The 16,528-nt window shown below is 47.1% G+C and overlaps 1 protein-coding gene across 1 annotated transcript in view; it reads right to left on the bottom strand.

The window, feature by feature from the left end:
* Positions 1-14,483: 14,483 nt before the first annotated feature.
* CNIH3 (cornichon family AMPA receptor auxiliary protein 3) overlaps positions 14,484-16,528 on the bottom strand; it is a 194,322-nt gene continuing 192,277 nt past the window's right edge. Inside the window, exon 9 of the mRNA XM_019631994.1 lies at positions 14,484-15,822. Coding sequence (XP_019487539.1) covers positions 15,795-15,822 — 28 coding nt within the window. The 3' untranslated portion in view covers positions 14,484-15,794. The remainder of the gene's footprint in view (positions 15,823-16,528) is intronic.

The following is a 16,528-nucleotide window of genomic DNA, read 5'->3' as shown; positions in this document are numbered from 1 at the left end:
AGAAAATACCAAAGGGATTAGCTACATCGATGTTCGAGGCTGCCATCAGGGAAGACCCACACCTCTGCCCAGCCACTTGGCGTCATGGCCGTCAGGATTCTCTTAGCAAGAGACTCGTTGGCTGGGAAGCCTGCTTTTTGACCCAGGGTGTCCCCACATCCCTGAGCTCCTGCTTTGGAAAAACTAGGAAATGGGCGTAGCCAAGGAATAGAGTGAGACAAGCAAGGGAGCCTGCTGAAGAGCCCAGCCCCCAGCCCCACCTGAGCCCGCCACTTGGTGCGTCAGAGGGGCCTTAGGGCCAGACCTGATGGGTCCTTTCCCTCCTGATTCCCTCCGCGTATGCATCAGTGTGTGTGTGGTGGGGTTGGGGGAGGGGGGCTTGGGTAAAACTACTTATGACAATAGTAATAATACCATCAATTGAGTGTTGTGATGCTAAGAACTTCTCATACATTATTTAAACCATCAACACGCCTATGAAAGTAGGTATTCTTGTTTTCCCATTTGACAGCTAAGGAATGTCAGGCTTGGAGAGGAAAAGCAGCTCGCCTAAGTCACATAGCTAGTAAGGGGCAGAGCCATGCGTCACCCTCAGCTCCAGCTGACTGCAGAGCCTCAGCTCTTAACCACGCTTAACTCTGTGTAGCGTCAGCCGCTCCGTAACTGAGGGGAGCCAGAGCAGTGGTGCCCCCTTCCTCCACAAAGCCCTCCTTCATCTCACCTCCTCCCACCCCAGGTCCCTATTCCTGGGCCATGACTTGCTCACAGCTGCATGGCTTCAGTTGCTTCTGTGTCTGCTTCCTTCAGCGGAGTGAGGCGCTTGTGTGGTTGTTGAGGACAGGGACTCTGTCTTACATGGTTTTATATCCTGTGCTCTGGGTACAACCTGGCCCAGAGTGGTCCTGAACCTCGGCACTTCTAGGCCTTTCCAGAGACTGAGGCCACCATGCAGGGCCTTGAGCGGTGCACAGCTGAGGAGACAGGTGGGAGTGGAAATGGGACCTTAACTCAGTTTGCCTGGGGCCACGTGACCCAGAAGGCGTGCCTTCTTCTCAGGCTCCCAGAGGCCCCCTGGGCTCACTCGGCCGTTCTGAATGGCAAGTAATGATTCCACAGCCGGAGTCCATGTCGTCCAGCCCAAACACTTCCAATTTAGTTTGTTTTAGGCAATCCAGCTAAGTTTCAGCAGTTGGGATGTGTTATGGGCTGAATGCCTGCATCCCCCCAACATTCCTATGTTGAAACCCCAATGGGATGGTGTTAGGAGGTGGGGCCTTGGGGAGGTGATTAGCATTAGATGAGGTCATCAAAGCAGGGCCCTCATGACTGGGTTCGGTGCCCTTATCAGACTCACAGGAGAACCTGCTCTCCACCATGCGAAGGCACAGTAAGGAGGTGGCAGTCTGCCACCTGGAAGAGGCCCTCACTGGAAGTCAGCCATGCTGGCTCCTGGATTTCAGACTTCCAGCCTCCAGAACTGTGAGAAATAAATCACCCTTTTTTATACACCACGCCGTCTATGGTACTTTGCTCGAGTGGCCTGAACTGCCTAAGATGGGATGCCTGGTTGGTGAAAATATTGAAAAACTGTTCAAGATGAAAGTCCAGAACAGCTCAAACTCATCCTCCTGTGATGCGACTGAGAATTTGAAGCCTCAACGAGGAGCTCAGGCCTGCAACTGCTCTTTCATCTCCTCTGACAGCCTCAGTGCCTTTCAATTATGTGCCATGAAAAATAGCATTTAAACTAGTAAACCCTCATCCCAACGTAGTCTTACATTATTCAAAACCAGAGTCATGATCCTTTAAATAGAACTGTGGATTCGTCTCTCTTTGCCACCAGGCCCTTACTTTTAAAAAACAAGAACCAACAGTACCACCAACAGAGGCTGTTTTACGTATTTCTATAGTTTCTGATTAAATTAACTAAAGATAAGTGTTATTGGTAATTCATTTGATTACTTATGCCAACTAGGAGTGGCAGGAGTCTTCTAGAGACCAAGATAAAGATCTAGAGTCTCTCAAGGTCCTTCCAGCTGACAGTTTAGCCCAGGCATGTGGCACAGTCCAGAGGGTGGGCTCTGGACCATAACTCACCGTCCCCAGGTCACCTCCATGTGACCTCACACCTCTGACCTCAGTTTCCTTGCCTGCTAATATGGGAGTGGGATGGCACCTCACCTAGAAAATTATGGTGAGGGTTTAGTAGAATAACCCCAGTGAAGTACTTAGCATGGTACCAAGCATGTAGAAATGCTTAAGTGTAATTAAAACCATTGAATTTTTTTTTTAAATCCCTCTTTGAGATTTAGAATTGTTCCAGAGAGATTTGGCCCTTACAAAGTGAGCTCTGTTGGCTGAAATTCAGTCTGGTTAACTGTCAGAAAGGATGCCTGACAAGTCTGGCAGAAGCCAAGAAACTGTAAGTAAGTTCACGAGCATGAGCATGAGACAGGCAGAGGGAAGTCGGTGGCCCCAGCCATTGTGTCGAGCGCTGACTGGAATAACTGGGCAGAAGAATCGATCCATTTATCGCACTGTCATCTTCCTGGCTCCCGACACCCCTGGCTTCAGGCGTCGCTCACTGTCTGCGTTTTGTTCCCCATGTGCCCCTCCAGGACTGGTACATGGCACAGTGATTCCAGCTCTGAGCAGGATTCTCTGACCAAGCAGACCACATGGTCTTGGGTAAACTCCCTCTCCGTTCAACTCATCCGTGGGACTGAGGGTCATTGAGGTCATTATGGGGTTCATGGCCTTCTGTGGGCAGTGCTGGAGGGTGGGGGCACACCTGAGCCTGAACCAGAAGAGCAGCTGAATCAAAATGTAAGCACCAAAAGGAGGTACTCTTGATCCCCAGTGTGCTCAGGACCATCCCTGTTTTAGCATGGGAAGTCCTGAGCCACCTGGGTTGGCTGACCACCTGGGGAGAATCCCGGAGGTCCCCTCACAGGTGGTGTCTGTGCAGAGTATCAGCTCATGTCAGGGTGGGCAGGAGCCCAGCAGCACTGACCCCAAACCTTTCAATGGTGTTGTATCAGTTCTTTCGGTTATTTCAAATGCCTTCAGAGAAATGTGTGCTAGTCGCCAGCCTCTCACTGGGTAAGGCCTCTGATGTACTTAAGGATCATTTTTATTTCATCTGTTGTCTCCAGATTGAACAATACCAGTCCCTTCAGGCTGTGTGCTCACACCTTCCTCCCATTGCTACTGTCCTCTGAGCTCTCTCCACATGCCCCAGCCTTCATCCTTTGTCCTGTTTGGAACCAGAGAAAGACCAAAGGCTACAGGAGTCAGACCACTCCTCTGGGTCAAATTTTCACCTTTAGAAGCCAGAAGGGGGCGTGGGCTGCAGGGTCAGGCCCCTGAGGCCCTAACCTGGCTGAGTCCAAACCTGAGTGTCCATCACAGAATCCAGTTCAGGTCTCAGCTTTGCTAGGGGCGTGGGAAGGTGAGGCGTAAGGAGAAAATTGTCTGACTTGGAGTGAAACCAAGTGAGGATGAATGGACTTTCTCCAGAGCACCTCTTTTACTCACCACCCACCCCACCCCACTCTCCGGGGCTCTTTGAAGCAGCCCTCTACAAGCCCCCTGAACATCAGCTGTTAGCAGAGCCCTCAGCCTATAACGCCTCCTCTGAGAAGCCTTCCCAGCCCTTCCTGCCAGTTCATCAGCCTCTTCTATAAACTCCTGATGCTCCCAAAGACTGTACATAACATTTCCCACTTAATGACTGTCTTGTTTTGTTTCTTGATTGTTTCATGCTAATTTTATTTTCTCAGTGATATTTCAAGACCTTTGAAAACAAGAAGCTTGTCTCACTTATCTTATTGCTCTCTTTTCTTCTTTTTTTAAACCTTTACAGCATGTGTCAGGGTGTCAGGGAGTTAAAAAGCACTCAATAAATACAATCAGAGAGTGATGAGTGAATTTTGAAAACACCGTTGCCCAGCATGAAACCTCACACTCCAAAGCTCAACAGGTGTTTGTCAAACGAATGCATGCATGAATGAATGAATGAATGAACACTCCCTTATCTCAGAAATGGATTCTACTTATCTACGTTCCTCTATTCACCAGCTTGGTAAATAAGAATTCACCACAAACAGAATAAAAACATAAAAAAATGAGATAAGACAAAAATATAATAGAGTGGGATGAAGTGCTTGGTATTTAAATGATTCTCTACATTTTATGGGGAAATCTTGGCTCCATACCCACTCATATAATGAGCAGAGCAAGCTGGATATATATTTGAAATACACATCTACCCTGGGCCTTTCCTCTAGGATTTGTACTATGTCACCTTTCAAAAACTCCCTGTTTCTCCAGTGGCTATAAGGCAAGCCCCAAGATGGCAAAATGTAATAATAATAATAATAATAATAATAATAATAATAATAATAATAAAACAGCAGCATACATTTAAATTGCTGAGAGAAAATCATTCCAAGAGAAAAACTTTCATAGTCTTCTCAATGCTTTTAGCTGCTGTCTGCACACAGCTCAAGGAGATTTCTATTTACTAATGGCGGCAGTTAAGGCAGACTCTTAGGCTTAACAAAGTGATCGCTTACTCTAGCAGATATGCTAATCAATTTTCCTGCCATATTCATTTTTCCATCTAGTTTAGTACGTAGTGCCCACAGCCTCAGATGGAGCCGCCCCTGTGCTATAAAACCCATCTTCCTGGCCACATATGGAAACCTGACTGGCAGTGGCCTGTGAGATTCTGCTGAAAGAAATGTGAAATGAATGGCACAGAAACCCTAGCCAGGTAGCTTTCCACATCACTTATTCTCAGTGTCCTCATTGGAGAAACAGGCATAGGATTTTGGGATTAAACATAATCACTTAAGTAATGCACTTACCACAGTGTGTGAAATAGAACTGCTCAAGAAATGTCAGCCATTGCAACAATGATAACTGTAAAATATATTATTGTAAAGTACATTGTTTTGTTGTTGTTAATGCTGAACTGAAAAGTATGCGAAGTTGGAGCCTAAAGTGACCACATTGGGCAATGGACAGGAGTAGAAGGAAGGAAACCAGAAAGGGGCAGGGATGAAAGAAACCACGAGTTCCTATCTTCCCAGCTCTGGTTCTGCTGGCTTCTTGCTCTCTGATATTCATCAAATGGAATCTTGTGCCCGTAAGTACATGCCCTGTGGTAGCCAGCCTCCAAGATGGCCCTCGACGATCCTCACTACGCGTAGCCAAGCCCATGTATAGTTCCTTCCACCTTCAAGGCTAGGTCATAAAATACACTGTGATGTCTCCCTCTCATCTAAGTCACTGGTGGAACCATGCACCACGTTGGAAAGAGAGGCCCACAGTACGAGGCGCCAAGGCCTCCTGCTGACAGCCATGTTTATAGGCCTCTCCCACCCCAGTCATGTCCACTGGCCTGGCTGACATCTGCACTGCAGTCTCAAGAGACCCCGGGGGCCAAAAGACTCAGCTAAGCCACTCCCAGATCCCTGGTCCTCAGAAACTGTGAAATGATGTTTATTGTTTTATGCAATAAAGGGTAACTTGCTACAGAGCTATAGATAACGAGTACATAGCTCTTTGCCTAAATTTTTTTTTTCTCTTTGCTTAAATTTGATTGAATGAATTTTTGTACCTTGCAGTGCACACTCTCAGGCCAGGATACTGACTTTCAAAACGTTAGCTTAAGAACTAGAGATGCAAACAGAACTATAATTGTGGAAGTTTTAAATTTTCTTTTTCTGAGATATATAGAAGATAACCCTAGTTTAAAGGATACTAGTTACCTAGCTACATACCTGTCTTTCAGTCATTTCCTATCACACATTCATGTACCCATGCCCTGCCTGAAGCCTGGGGTTTTAAGATAGAAGATATGTAGAAAAATAATACATAGTTGAGGAGCGGAATCACTTTTCTTTCTAAAACTCCTTTTGGGAAGGTTTCTTCAGAAAGCTTTTTGATCAACTGACTTAGAGTAAAAGTTGAGCTTCCAGGGTATGATTGATTCAGTATGAGACTGGGTGTGTGTGTGTGTGTGTGTGTGTGTGTGTGTGTTTGGGGTGGGGAGGATTGCAAGTCATGATGATTTGTGTATCTTTAGAAGAAACACAAGAAGAGCGAGAGAAAGGGAGAGGAAACGGGTGGAAGTCATACGAGTATGCTCCACGATATGACTCTTCTCCTTGCTCCTCTCCCTTCTTATGTGAAATTACTAAACTCACAAAATAATTGAGGCATGTGAGTTGGAGAGGGAAAACCAGTGATGGGGCGAGACTTTGTGTTTATGCTGATGTAAGAGAATAGGGCTGTCCAGGAAGCCCAAAACACAGGCAGAGAGGAGCAGGAGTAAACATCAGGCACACAGAGGAACTATGGGGAGAGAGGGCTTTCAGAATTTCACAGAGCTATTAATATCATATTTGGAGGTGCAGGCTCAGTTGAATCTCTCAGGGCCACTGAAGTCTCAGTGGGGCATTTTGGATGGATGGATGGGCAGGTGGAAGGAAGGAAGGAAGGAAGGAAGGAAGGAAGGAAGGAAGGAAGGAAGGAAGGAAGGAAGGAAGGAAGGAAGGGAGGGAGGGAGGGAGGGAGGGAGGGAGGAAGCAATCAGAGGTAGACAGATAGACAGGTGTGAGCTCTTTGAGGGCTGAGAGCAGCAGCTTCATCCTAGTCATCTTTGTACAGTGTGATGTATGGCAAAGATTTTATAAACTTTTTTTGTATAAATGAATAACTGAGTGAGTGGGTGAATGAATTATATACAAGTGAATAAACAGGTGAATTAAGTTGCAAGTATTAATCTTCTAATAGATGCCCTCTATCTATCCATTCACTGTTATGGTCATCCTGAAACTTAGCAGTTTATGTTGTAAGTTTATGCATATTTCAGGGTTGTAGAAAACAGCCCATCAGCTTAAGTATACTTGCCATAAAGCAATGCTTTACTGCTTATAAAAGGCATAATAATTCCTTCTGGTCCCCCAGACAAACATTTATGTTCTGTCTTCTCTTTCTGCCATCCACCTGGGGGCAGTGAGTGGAGGGGAGACGGTGGAATGGATGTAGCTTGTGCAGAAACACACCTCCTGCCTGAGCAAAGCAGGAGCTACTACAAATGAGCTGACTTGTGCCGATAAATGTATTCTGATTCTCTTTCTCTGGTTTCTCCAGGATTCTGAAATGAACATGCTATTCTTCTCTGCGTATCCGAGCTGCTCTTATCATTGCACAGATGTGAGAGTCCTCTGCCTATGAAGTTCTAAGTCAGGCAAAAAGCCCCTGCCAGCTCCACACACATCCACACACAGCCCTGTTGGCCTGCCCTGGTCTGCACAGCATTACAGATTAACTCAATTTAGCTGTCTTTTGTCTTAATCACACAGAGAATTTCAATAAAAGGGGGGGCCGTTCCAATACCAGCTGGCAGCGCCAGTGCAGTCCTGGTAATTCTCACCTTGTCAGACCTTGAAATCCTCCTACATGCTGTGTCATAGCTCTGAGTTCAACTGAGTTTATGAATTATTTGCAGAGATTATGAAACCTATCCGATTACCTTTCAACTTCATTCAAAATGAAATTAACTGGCAAGGAAGCCACAATGACTTATGGGAAGACCCTCGTATCCTTAAAATAGCAACCTGATTTCCTCTTTACCCACTTCACCAATTCCTTCACACTCCTCTCCAATTAACCTGCTATTTCCATTTCCTTCTCCTTGGAGGCTTCGAAGGACAGGAAGCTGGTGTGTGTGTGTGTGTGTGTGTGTGTGTGTGTGTGTGTGTGTGTGTTTGTGAAAATGTTGCTAGTTTTAATTCAAAGGAAACCGTATGCCTCATCTTCTGGCTCAATTTATGCCCACCCTCCAACACCCCCTTACTGCTAGTGATGTGCTGAAAGGCAATCTTCAAACATGGAAATCAAACAAAAAGAAAATTACGAATAGAATTGTTCTTTTTCCTTTTCTCTTTTTATCACCTAGAAAGTGATTTATAAATGCAGAGCTCTAGCCCAGAACTTTCTCCTCAGCCCCCTCTATCCCACCACCTTTTAAATAGCTCATCTCAATGACCAACTGATATTCGAAGTCAACATATCTGTGGTGGGACTGCAACCCATTCACCAAAACCCACCTAGACGACGTTCCCCAGCCTTGTGTGGGGGTGTAGGATGGGTGTATAACTGAGCTCCAAGCAAAGTCAGAAGTGCTGTGTGTGACTCTAAGGCCATCTTCTATCACTTCATTCTAGACTTGGTATGATGGCGCCTAACACAACGTCTCTGGGCGGCAGGCAGATCACACTGTTGACTCAACATCAACTCAGTATCAATGAAACCCACTGCCCACATCCAGTCATCCCTCCACCCCTCTTTCACACTCACCCCTTTAGAGTTGGCTGCTGCCTTTTGCGAGCCCAATCTCAAGACCTTCCATGTCTGCCTATTACATTTCCTTTAGTGAGTCTGGGCCTGGGAGAGCTTTTTGAAATCTCCTGTTTCTGTCCTGATTTCATCCTTTTCAGCTTCGTGTCATCCCAGGATGAATCAGCTGCCTTCACGTGAAAGTCACTGATAATAAACCTTGAACAGCACAGGGTTAAGTAAAAAGCCCCGTGGCACCCTGTCTAGAAGGCCCTTCCACCTTCTAGGCTGACCTTGGTCCATGAACCAGCGTTCTTGGGATCCGTCTATTTACCTCCCTAGAAAGTATCATCATCCAACTTGTGCTGACCATGTGGGCCTGGGGTGGACTGGGCTTCCCCAAACTGTGAGGCTGAAAAACCTATGATGGGGTTTCCTATAACCCAGGCCTATAGGCATGTGTCTCCAATGCAGAGTGTGATCAGGCCTCATTTTCATATTTTTACCTAGAAGTCGTTACCGCTAGAGCTGCTGCCGGGTCCTTCCTGCTGAGCTTTCTGCAGCATTCCTAAGCCTGTCAGGTACAGGCTAGATCTTGAGACAGTTGTTTTCATCCAATCAATCATGAACTACTAATTAAACACAAAGAATTGCTGGTTTTAAGACCAGTTGCCAAATGGGGTGCAGGGTTCGGAGCCGTCCCTTGGGGTCCTGGCCCATTTGCCAGGCTTTAGATTATGCTGTGGTCTCCATCTTGTACCTACAAGATCCCTGGTAGGCTCTGGAAAGTTACCGCCACATCAAACTTACTTCCGAAATAGCTATAGGAGAATAAGAACATCACGAGATCTGTCCTATGATGTCATCCACCAGCAAAATGTCCCCCAAAGCCTCTGGTGCTGCCCAGCTGTTCTCTTTGCTACAATCACAACAGACTCTTCCAGGCATGGGGCCCTGACTGATGTGTTTCATTATAATTTAATGCGGGGACTGATATTTAACTAACTTCTCATTTTCCCTACTTCCCCTGCTCTAAAATATCAGAAGTAGATTCCTATCAGAAAGGTGACGTTTTTCTGATGCGCAAAGCATTTCTGAAAAGGCCAAAGTTTGCTGCTCAGACCCCAGTGCTGACGTTTGAACAGAAATCGTGCAATAGCATTTGAGTCTCTGTGCTGGCTGGCAGGTAGTCACACTCCAGGAAACCAAGCAAACCAAGTGACCTCCTAGGGCGGTTGCATTTCTAAACCAAAAGGTGTGTGTCTGCACAACCCACCACCCACCCCCCGCAGGTACCTGAGGGCCCAGGGAGGGGACTGGCTTGCCTGGAGGAGAGAATGCACACAGTGGAATAGCAGCCATAAGGCTGGTGGGAAAGGGACACCCATATTGTGAACAGCAAGCCCAGCATAGAAAGGACAAGCAGAGGAAAGAGCAACAGGTATTCACTTAGCACAGCATGAGGCGCTTTACAGACATTATCTCACTTATTACCAAGACCACCTTATGAGGGGTGTTCACCCCAGCATTTGGACAAGAGCTACATGGGGCTCTTGGAAGCCTCCTGGGAAGGGGCCCATCCTACAGGAAGAATGACGATCCCCAAGTTATTTCAAGGGCAGTGGGACTTGGGTTAAAATATAAAAGTCTTTTCATGCTCCGCAGAGTATGTTTCACTTATATTATCTCCATGTCCAAGCCCTCGTGACCTATGGTGCACAAAACTTAAAAGGCTACTTTCCTATCTTTTTTGTCCTAGGAGACAAAAAAAAGCATAAGTGGCAGCATCACTGGTGTCACTGCTGTGGGGTGGGTGGAGGTCTGGCCATGAAGCAGTGGTACTTTCAGGGTTTTAAACATTGGGGTCTGGTGCCTAAGCCCTCAGAGGTACTGGCCGGCAGCTGCCACTCTGGTCACTGGCTCTGGTCAGTGTGCCAGAGCTGGGACTAGAACATACTGATAAATGCAAACAGTGAGTACTAGCACATGGTTAACAACTAGAACTGGGGTGGGAGGTGGGGGACCAAGGGAGAAGAGGTGACCTAATCTGTAGCATATGCCGATTTCTGTGGTGTAAATACTCCCACCATGGCTGAGTTCAAGCTACTAAAAGACATCACCGAATGCAGAGATGGCAAGAGACGCCTGTGCTGCTATAGTACTCCCACCATCGATACGTAACCTCAAGAACATAGATGATAATAAAGTAATTAGGACCTGATAAGTTTTAACTATATGTTACCTTGGTTTTTAATCATTTATTTAGTGGTAAGCTTACACAATCTGTTTTTAATAATGGCTGTGTTTAACAACTATTTAGCAAAATCCCTAAAAAAATTGAACAATTAGCTCTCACAACCCTGAAGGAGCCAGCTCTAGCACACCACTAGCTGAAAAGGAAGAAAATGTGGGCATCACGTGGTGTCCTGGAGGTCAAGTTCATGGAACAGAAAGATACCCTTGGGGCATCTAGAGCTATTTGGGCAGAATTTAACAGGAGCAGAAAGGATCATAGAGAGGGTGGGGCCAAAGCCAGGCATATACGATTTTGTGGCTGTGTTGATCCTGTTTCTATTACCAGCATCAATTGAAATTCAATCTAAAGTGTCACTACAAAGGTCTCTCTCTGTACAAATGCAGCTTTGCAACATACTCACATCACACGCAGAGCTCCTGGCAACAAAGAAACCCTGCTCCCTGCTTCTAATCAGCATGAACCTAAGACATGTACCCACCTTTCCCTAGGAATGCCAGGAGCTGTGTCCTGAGAAACCACCCCTCTGCTCAGCCCCTTCTCCCGTCTGCCTGGAATAAGCCACGTCACAGGGCACCTTCCAGGGCACCTCCTCAAACACCCACTGCGGTTTCAGCCTTCTGCTTAAGCCTTGGGGGCAGAGGCAGCCCTGAGACGTCCAGCTTGAATGGGCAGCCCTGAGGTCTAGATTGTCTTTGCCTGAACATGTTTTGCCACAGAGCGGCCCAAGTCCAAAAAAAAGAAAGGGCTCTGAAATGGATCTGTGCAATGACACAGCATGAGCACAATTAACTGTTGTCAAAGCACTTTGCTGGCTGCATTCATCTCTTATGTAGGAGAACAAAACTGTCATCACGGTGACAACTTTATTCAACATTGGTGCAATTACCCGGCCTAAAAATAGGAAGCAAAGGGAGATTTTCTTGAGTGGGCTGAGCTCCGTTATCCGTTTTGCATGTCTGGGACAGTCTGCCCCCAGGATCCAGGGAGGAAAGGAAGGAAACTAAGACTCACCGAATGCTGTCACGTGTTACTATGAGAGGCTTTATGCTATATAATCCTCCCTTTAACTTTGTGCATGGAGGGGGAGTGGAGTGGAGCACCGAAGACCAAGATTTGTTGAGCAGCCATGATGAGACAGGCTCTCTGTCCATAATTTAATTATCACAACCACACTCAAAACCTGGTATTATTGGCCCCATTTCAGAGATGGAAAAGCTGAGTCTCAGAAAGGTTCAGAAGCTTGCACAAAATTCCGTAGCTCAAACCCTTCCAATTACAGACTCGTTGTCGTGGAGTTTCCTGCCATGAAGCACATGCCTGGGCAGAGACCCACTGGGGGACAGCCCCTCCCCAGTTGCTCCTTCACCCCCTGTGCAGTCTTACCCTTTCAGGAATGCACAAATGGTCAAGGCCTTGGAATCCAGAAGACTTGGGTTCGAGTCTAGACTCCATGACTTGCTAGTAACTGTGGCCTTGGCTCATTTGTTTAACCTCTGTAAGTTCTAGGGTTTCGACTATAAATTGGGGACAGTCATAGTTCCTACTTCATAAGGTTGCTACGGGGGTTAAATGAGAGCGTGCATGTCAAGTGCTTTGCACAGTGCCTACACATGGCAAATATTGGGCAGCAGTTATCATTATTGGCTAATGAACATGGCATTGAAAGAGGTCCCAGGTCCTGACCTCCCCTCAGGATTCTATAGATGGAACAAGGCGTTAGGAGGGCAACTGGGCCCAGGGATCGTCACTCCTTTCCCCCCAAAGCCTGGTGACTTCTTTCCCTTCCGAGGACCTTGTCTTGGGTGGGCACAGGGCACAGTAAAGATGGCGAGGAAGACTCACCCTCTACAAAGAGTTAGGTAGTGCCTACCACATGCGGGGCCCTCGTCTAAGGTTTTGCAAATATGAACTCACTTAACCTTTCTAACAAGTCAGTGCAGTGGGTGCCATTATTCACAGCACTTAGCAAAGTGAAAAGTAAGCTGAAGTGACTCACCCTGGGTCCTGCGCTGACTCTTGGGCACAGCCACAGCAGACCCACGGCTCTGCCTCCCTAAGGGAATGGGGACTAGGCTGACACCACCTTCATCTCCCCTTGATGCCCAGGCTCAGGTTTGGTAGGGTACCCATGGGTACCATTCCCTGTGTGATCTACCCAGGGGCCATTGCTCCTGCCTCATTCTCCTTCCTCCCTTTGGTTATTTCTGTGCAATAAACAATGAGAGACAAAGATATTCAAGCGGATACAATTATGTGAGAAGAAGCAGACCTGGGTTTAACTTGTACCCCTGACTAGCAGTGGGTCTCTGCAGGGACTCATCTTCACAGGGTTTCCTCATCTAGAAAACAGAGATAAGACTGACCCCATAGTATTGTGATGAGGATCAGACAAAAGCACACGAAGCATATAGAATAATGCCAGACACGTCAATTTACTTCAATTTCAAGCTACTGTTGTTATTGGCCACTTATTTGTAGCCCTGAGCTCTTGTCAGCTAGTTCACCTTGGCAAGACTCACCTGCCCTGAGCCTCCTGGTTTCCTCACCTGTAAAGTGGGGATAAGACTATCCAACCTGCTTTGTAGGGTCATTGTGAGGGTTGGGTGATATCTGTGGTATATAAAGCACTTAATACAGCACCTGCACACAACACAGGCTCCGCCAACTCTGCCCATTACTCTTATTCTCATCACCATGATTAGCTTCTGCCAGGGATTGAAAATTGGCTCAAACTCCCAAGAGGTTGCTTGATTTTTTTTTCCCCAGCACAACTTATGAGAGAGAAATATTTGATGCTTCCCTTTCCTAAACATAAGAACTGCCTAAGAGGCACTTGCAGCTTTTAACATTGTCAGAGGACCACCTTAGGGAAGAACCACCCAAAAATGAAGCAAGTCTGAGGCTGGCACATGAAGGAAAATAAAACCGGGCACTTCTGCTATAGCTTTAGTTTTAGAATCTTCTCCTTTCCTCAAAAAGTTAATGCTACTTACCAAACCTTAACAGGACCCTAAGTTACTTTGCCAGCTCTCAGGCATGATGGAAAGTCACATGACCTGGATTGAAGGGCTGTGTGACTATAGGTAAGTCACTTACCCTCTCTGAGCCTCAGCTTCCTCACTTAGAAAATGGAAAAAGGAATAGTGGCAACTTCATAGGATTGTGAGGAAGTGAAATGAGAAGGCATGAAAGCAGTCTGTAAAATGTTGAGCACTGTGGGAATGCTGTTATTTACTGCTAAGAGACATGATACCACCTTCAACCGCTCAGCCACAGTAAATAGAGGATCTCAGGAAGTTGGGACCTCTGCGTCCCACTCCTTTATAAGCTGGAATCTGCATTTCCACTTTAACCGTCTTTGTGTACTGCTGTCCGCTATTATAAGCCACGTCAAACCTTTTTTGGAAGCAGGCAAAGTAGAAAAAGAAACAACCAAAATGGCTCCGTGGTGAGAATTAACCTAGACCACTTCCCTGCTCCACTCAGCTGCATTTGCAAGATCTTGGCTGCGGGGTTAGACTTGCTGTCTGAGGCCTGGGAGCTCGAGCTTGTTATCTGGATGGAGGGAGCCCGTCTTCTCAGGAATGGCGTCAAACACAAGGCCAACCAGCCCTAAAGGCAACTCTCCTCCCCAACCTCACTTACCCAGCCAGGGCGACGGGGATGGGCCGAGGCGAAGTCTGCTCCCAAATACAGCACCCCGAATTCTCTGGTTTTATATCTTCAGCCTAAGAGCAAAAATCTCTATTTTTGTTTCCTGTAGAATTCTTAGAAGCAAAATGCCTTTTTGAAACTTTGCTTTTTCTACCTACCAGTTTACCAGCCACATGGAGACAAATCCAGGCAGTAATGGGGTTTAAATGAGACAGCCAGGTAGGTGAGACACTCAAGTTGTCACTGTGTTTTAAACATAGCACACACCGTGTTACACAAACACCATTCATAAGCCTGAGTCACAGGGTTCAGATGGGAGCTGGGTACATGTATAAATAGCCTGCGTGTGTCAAACAGAAGACAAGAAGGGAAGTTGGGGGAATAAGGTCAAAATCATTGTGCCCAATTGGAACGTTATAAAAATCTCAGCCTTGTCATTATTTACAACCCTAAGCACAGCTCCTACACAAAAAGGAGAGAATGGCGTGTGTAAAACTCAAAGTAAGCGAACATCCTCAGTGTTGAGCTAAACAGTACGAATGCTACAGCATCATTAAAGGAAGCTATAATTATGGCGTCTCATTCCTTTGTTGCCGAGTGCCCACAGTTCAGAGCAGCCCCGCTAGCGTTTTCTGAGCGTGGGACTATTAGGGGATCGTAGCTTTGACTGGTGCTGACCACTTGATTTGCATCCAATGACTGTGATGGCTCTGGGTGGCAACAGAAAAATCCAGTTTGTTGTGGTGAAGAACTAACGGCCTTGGACATGTAGTAAATGTTTAAAAAAAAATCTTTTTTTCCCCATGATTCCCCCCTCCTCGGCCACCCCCACATCCGTGACTTTGGACATAACTTATTACCAACATACTGGCCCCAAGCCCAGCTCCTGATGCCACTAAGCTGGGCTCTCCCAAAGCAGGGCACGAAAACAGACACCCCTGTGGGCTCAGGGCTGGTTACAGCTGAAAGCAAGGGCACACCTTCCGGATGCTCCCATTGAGGTGAAGGGCACGGCCATGGCTTGGAAGAAACACAAGAGCCTTGGGTAGCCCACGACGTCCGTCCTTGAGGGTTTCAATGGGTCCCACGGCTCAGCCTTGACTCTGGGTCTTTCTGTTCCTCGGCAGGCACCTTCCAACCTTCCACTCCCCGGCTGGGAAGTCAGTGTGAACTTGTGGAGAGTTGTTTGAGGGAGTGGATTCAAAAGGCAGCAATTCTCCAATTCTCGCTCCAGGTGGTCTAGTGTTTCGCCGCCCACGCCCACGAGCCCCCCGCTGCTCAGAAGGGATCTGCAACCCGAGTGTGGGGTATGAACGCCAAAGACTGGGATACACGGGGCAACAACATATGCACACAGTTAACGGGGCCTGCCAGCCGGCTGCCGCCGTCTGGTTCCAGTTCCCAACTCAGTGTCTGCTGGGCCTCTTTCTCACACATCCCACTCTGGTCCCTTCTCCAACCGCCAGCAGAAGTGACTTCTCAGCCTCAGGCCTCTCCCATCCCGTCTCTGATGACATGCGTGGTCTGTGAGTTAAGAGCTCACTAACGTGTAGATCATGCTAAGTGGAAAAAGAAGAGGGAAAGAAGGCATTAGAGGGAGCCCGTGGGGGACTCAGACTGGCCCTCAACAGAGGCACCTGCCGAAAGCCGGACCCCGTGTCACTCCTGTCACTTTCTCATTCCTGTCAGGACAGCATCTCATCTCTTCCCCCCACAACATAGACTACACATTTGTTCCGAGAGCATATTGTGTCCCTTAGATAAAACAAAGACGTTGATTGCTTTAAGTGCCTGTTATTATCCTCATCGGGAGGATTCTTATGGCTGTTAGTCCTCTTTCCTGCAATTGCAGGGCAGGTGTGGGGACAGGGTAAGGGGTGCTGTGATTCTTTATCCCACCAGCTACCACGTGCTTGTTACGCGTGTCCAGGGGCTCCCAGCTTCTGCTGGATGACATGTTGGAGCTGGGGAAGCGACCATCGTCACTACTGCGAGGACCGGTGTGTGAACACAGGCCCTCTGGGCACACAAACTAAATGAATTCTTAATTGGGGAACTCCCCGGCCCTCCTGTTTTTAACAGAATCAAGGCATTAAACATGCATAAGAGCATGTGTCCTGAGGTGGGGGGATTGTGCATCCTTGTGCTCTCAGAACGGACTGCAGGCTAATCTTGTGAGACCAAGGAATGTTCTGCCCCAAAAGATAGACTTGGTCAATTTGGGGAAAGAAAAGCAAGCACCTTTTTACATGGTAAAGAGGAAAA

This window comes from Hipposideros armiger, unplaced genomic scaffold (assembly GCF_001890085.2).
Source record: "Hipposideros armiger isolate ML-2016 unplaced genomic scaffold, ASM189008v1 scaffold_1060, whole genome shotgun sequence".
Classification (NCBI taxonomy): domain Eukaryota; kingdom Metazoa; phylum Chordata; class Mammalia; order Chiroptera; family Hipposideridae; genus Hipposideros; species Hipposideros armiger.
The sequence above is the reverse complement of the archived record's forward strand: the minus strand, read 5'-3'. Positions and strand labels throughout refer to the sequence as shown.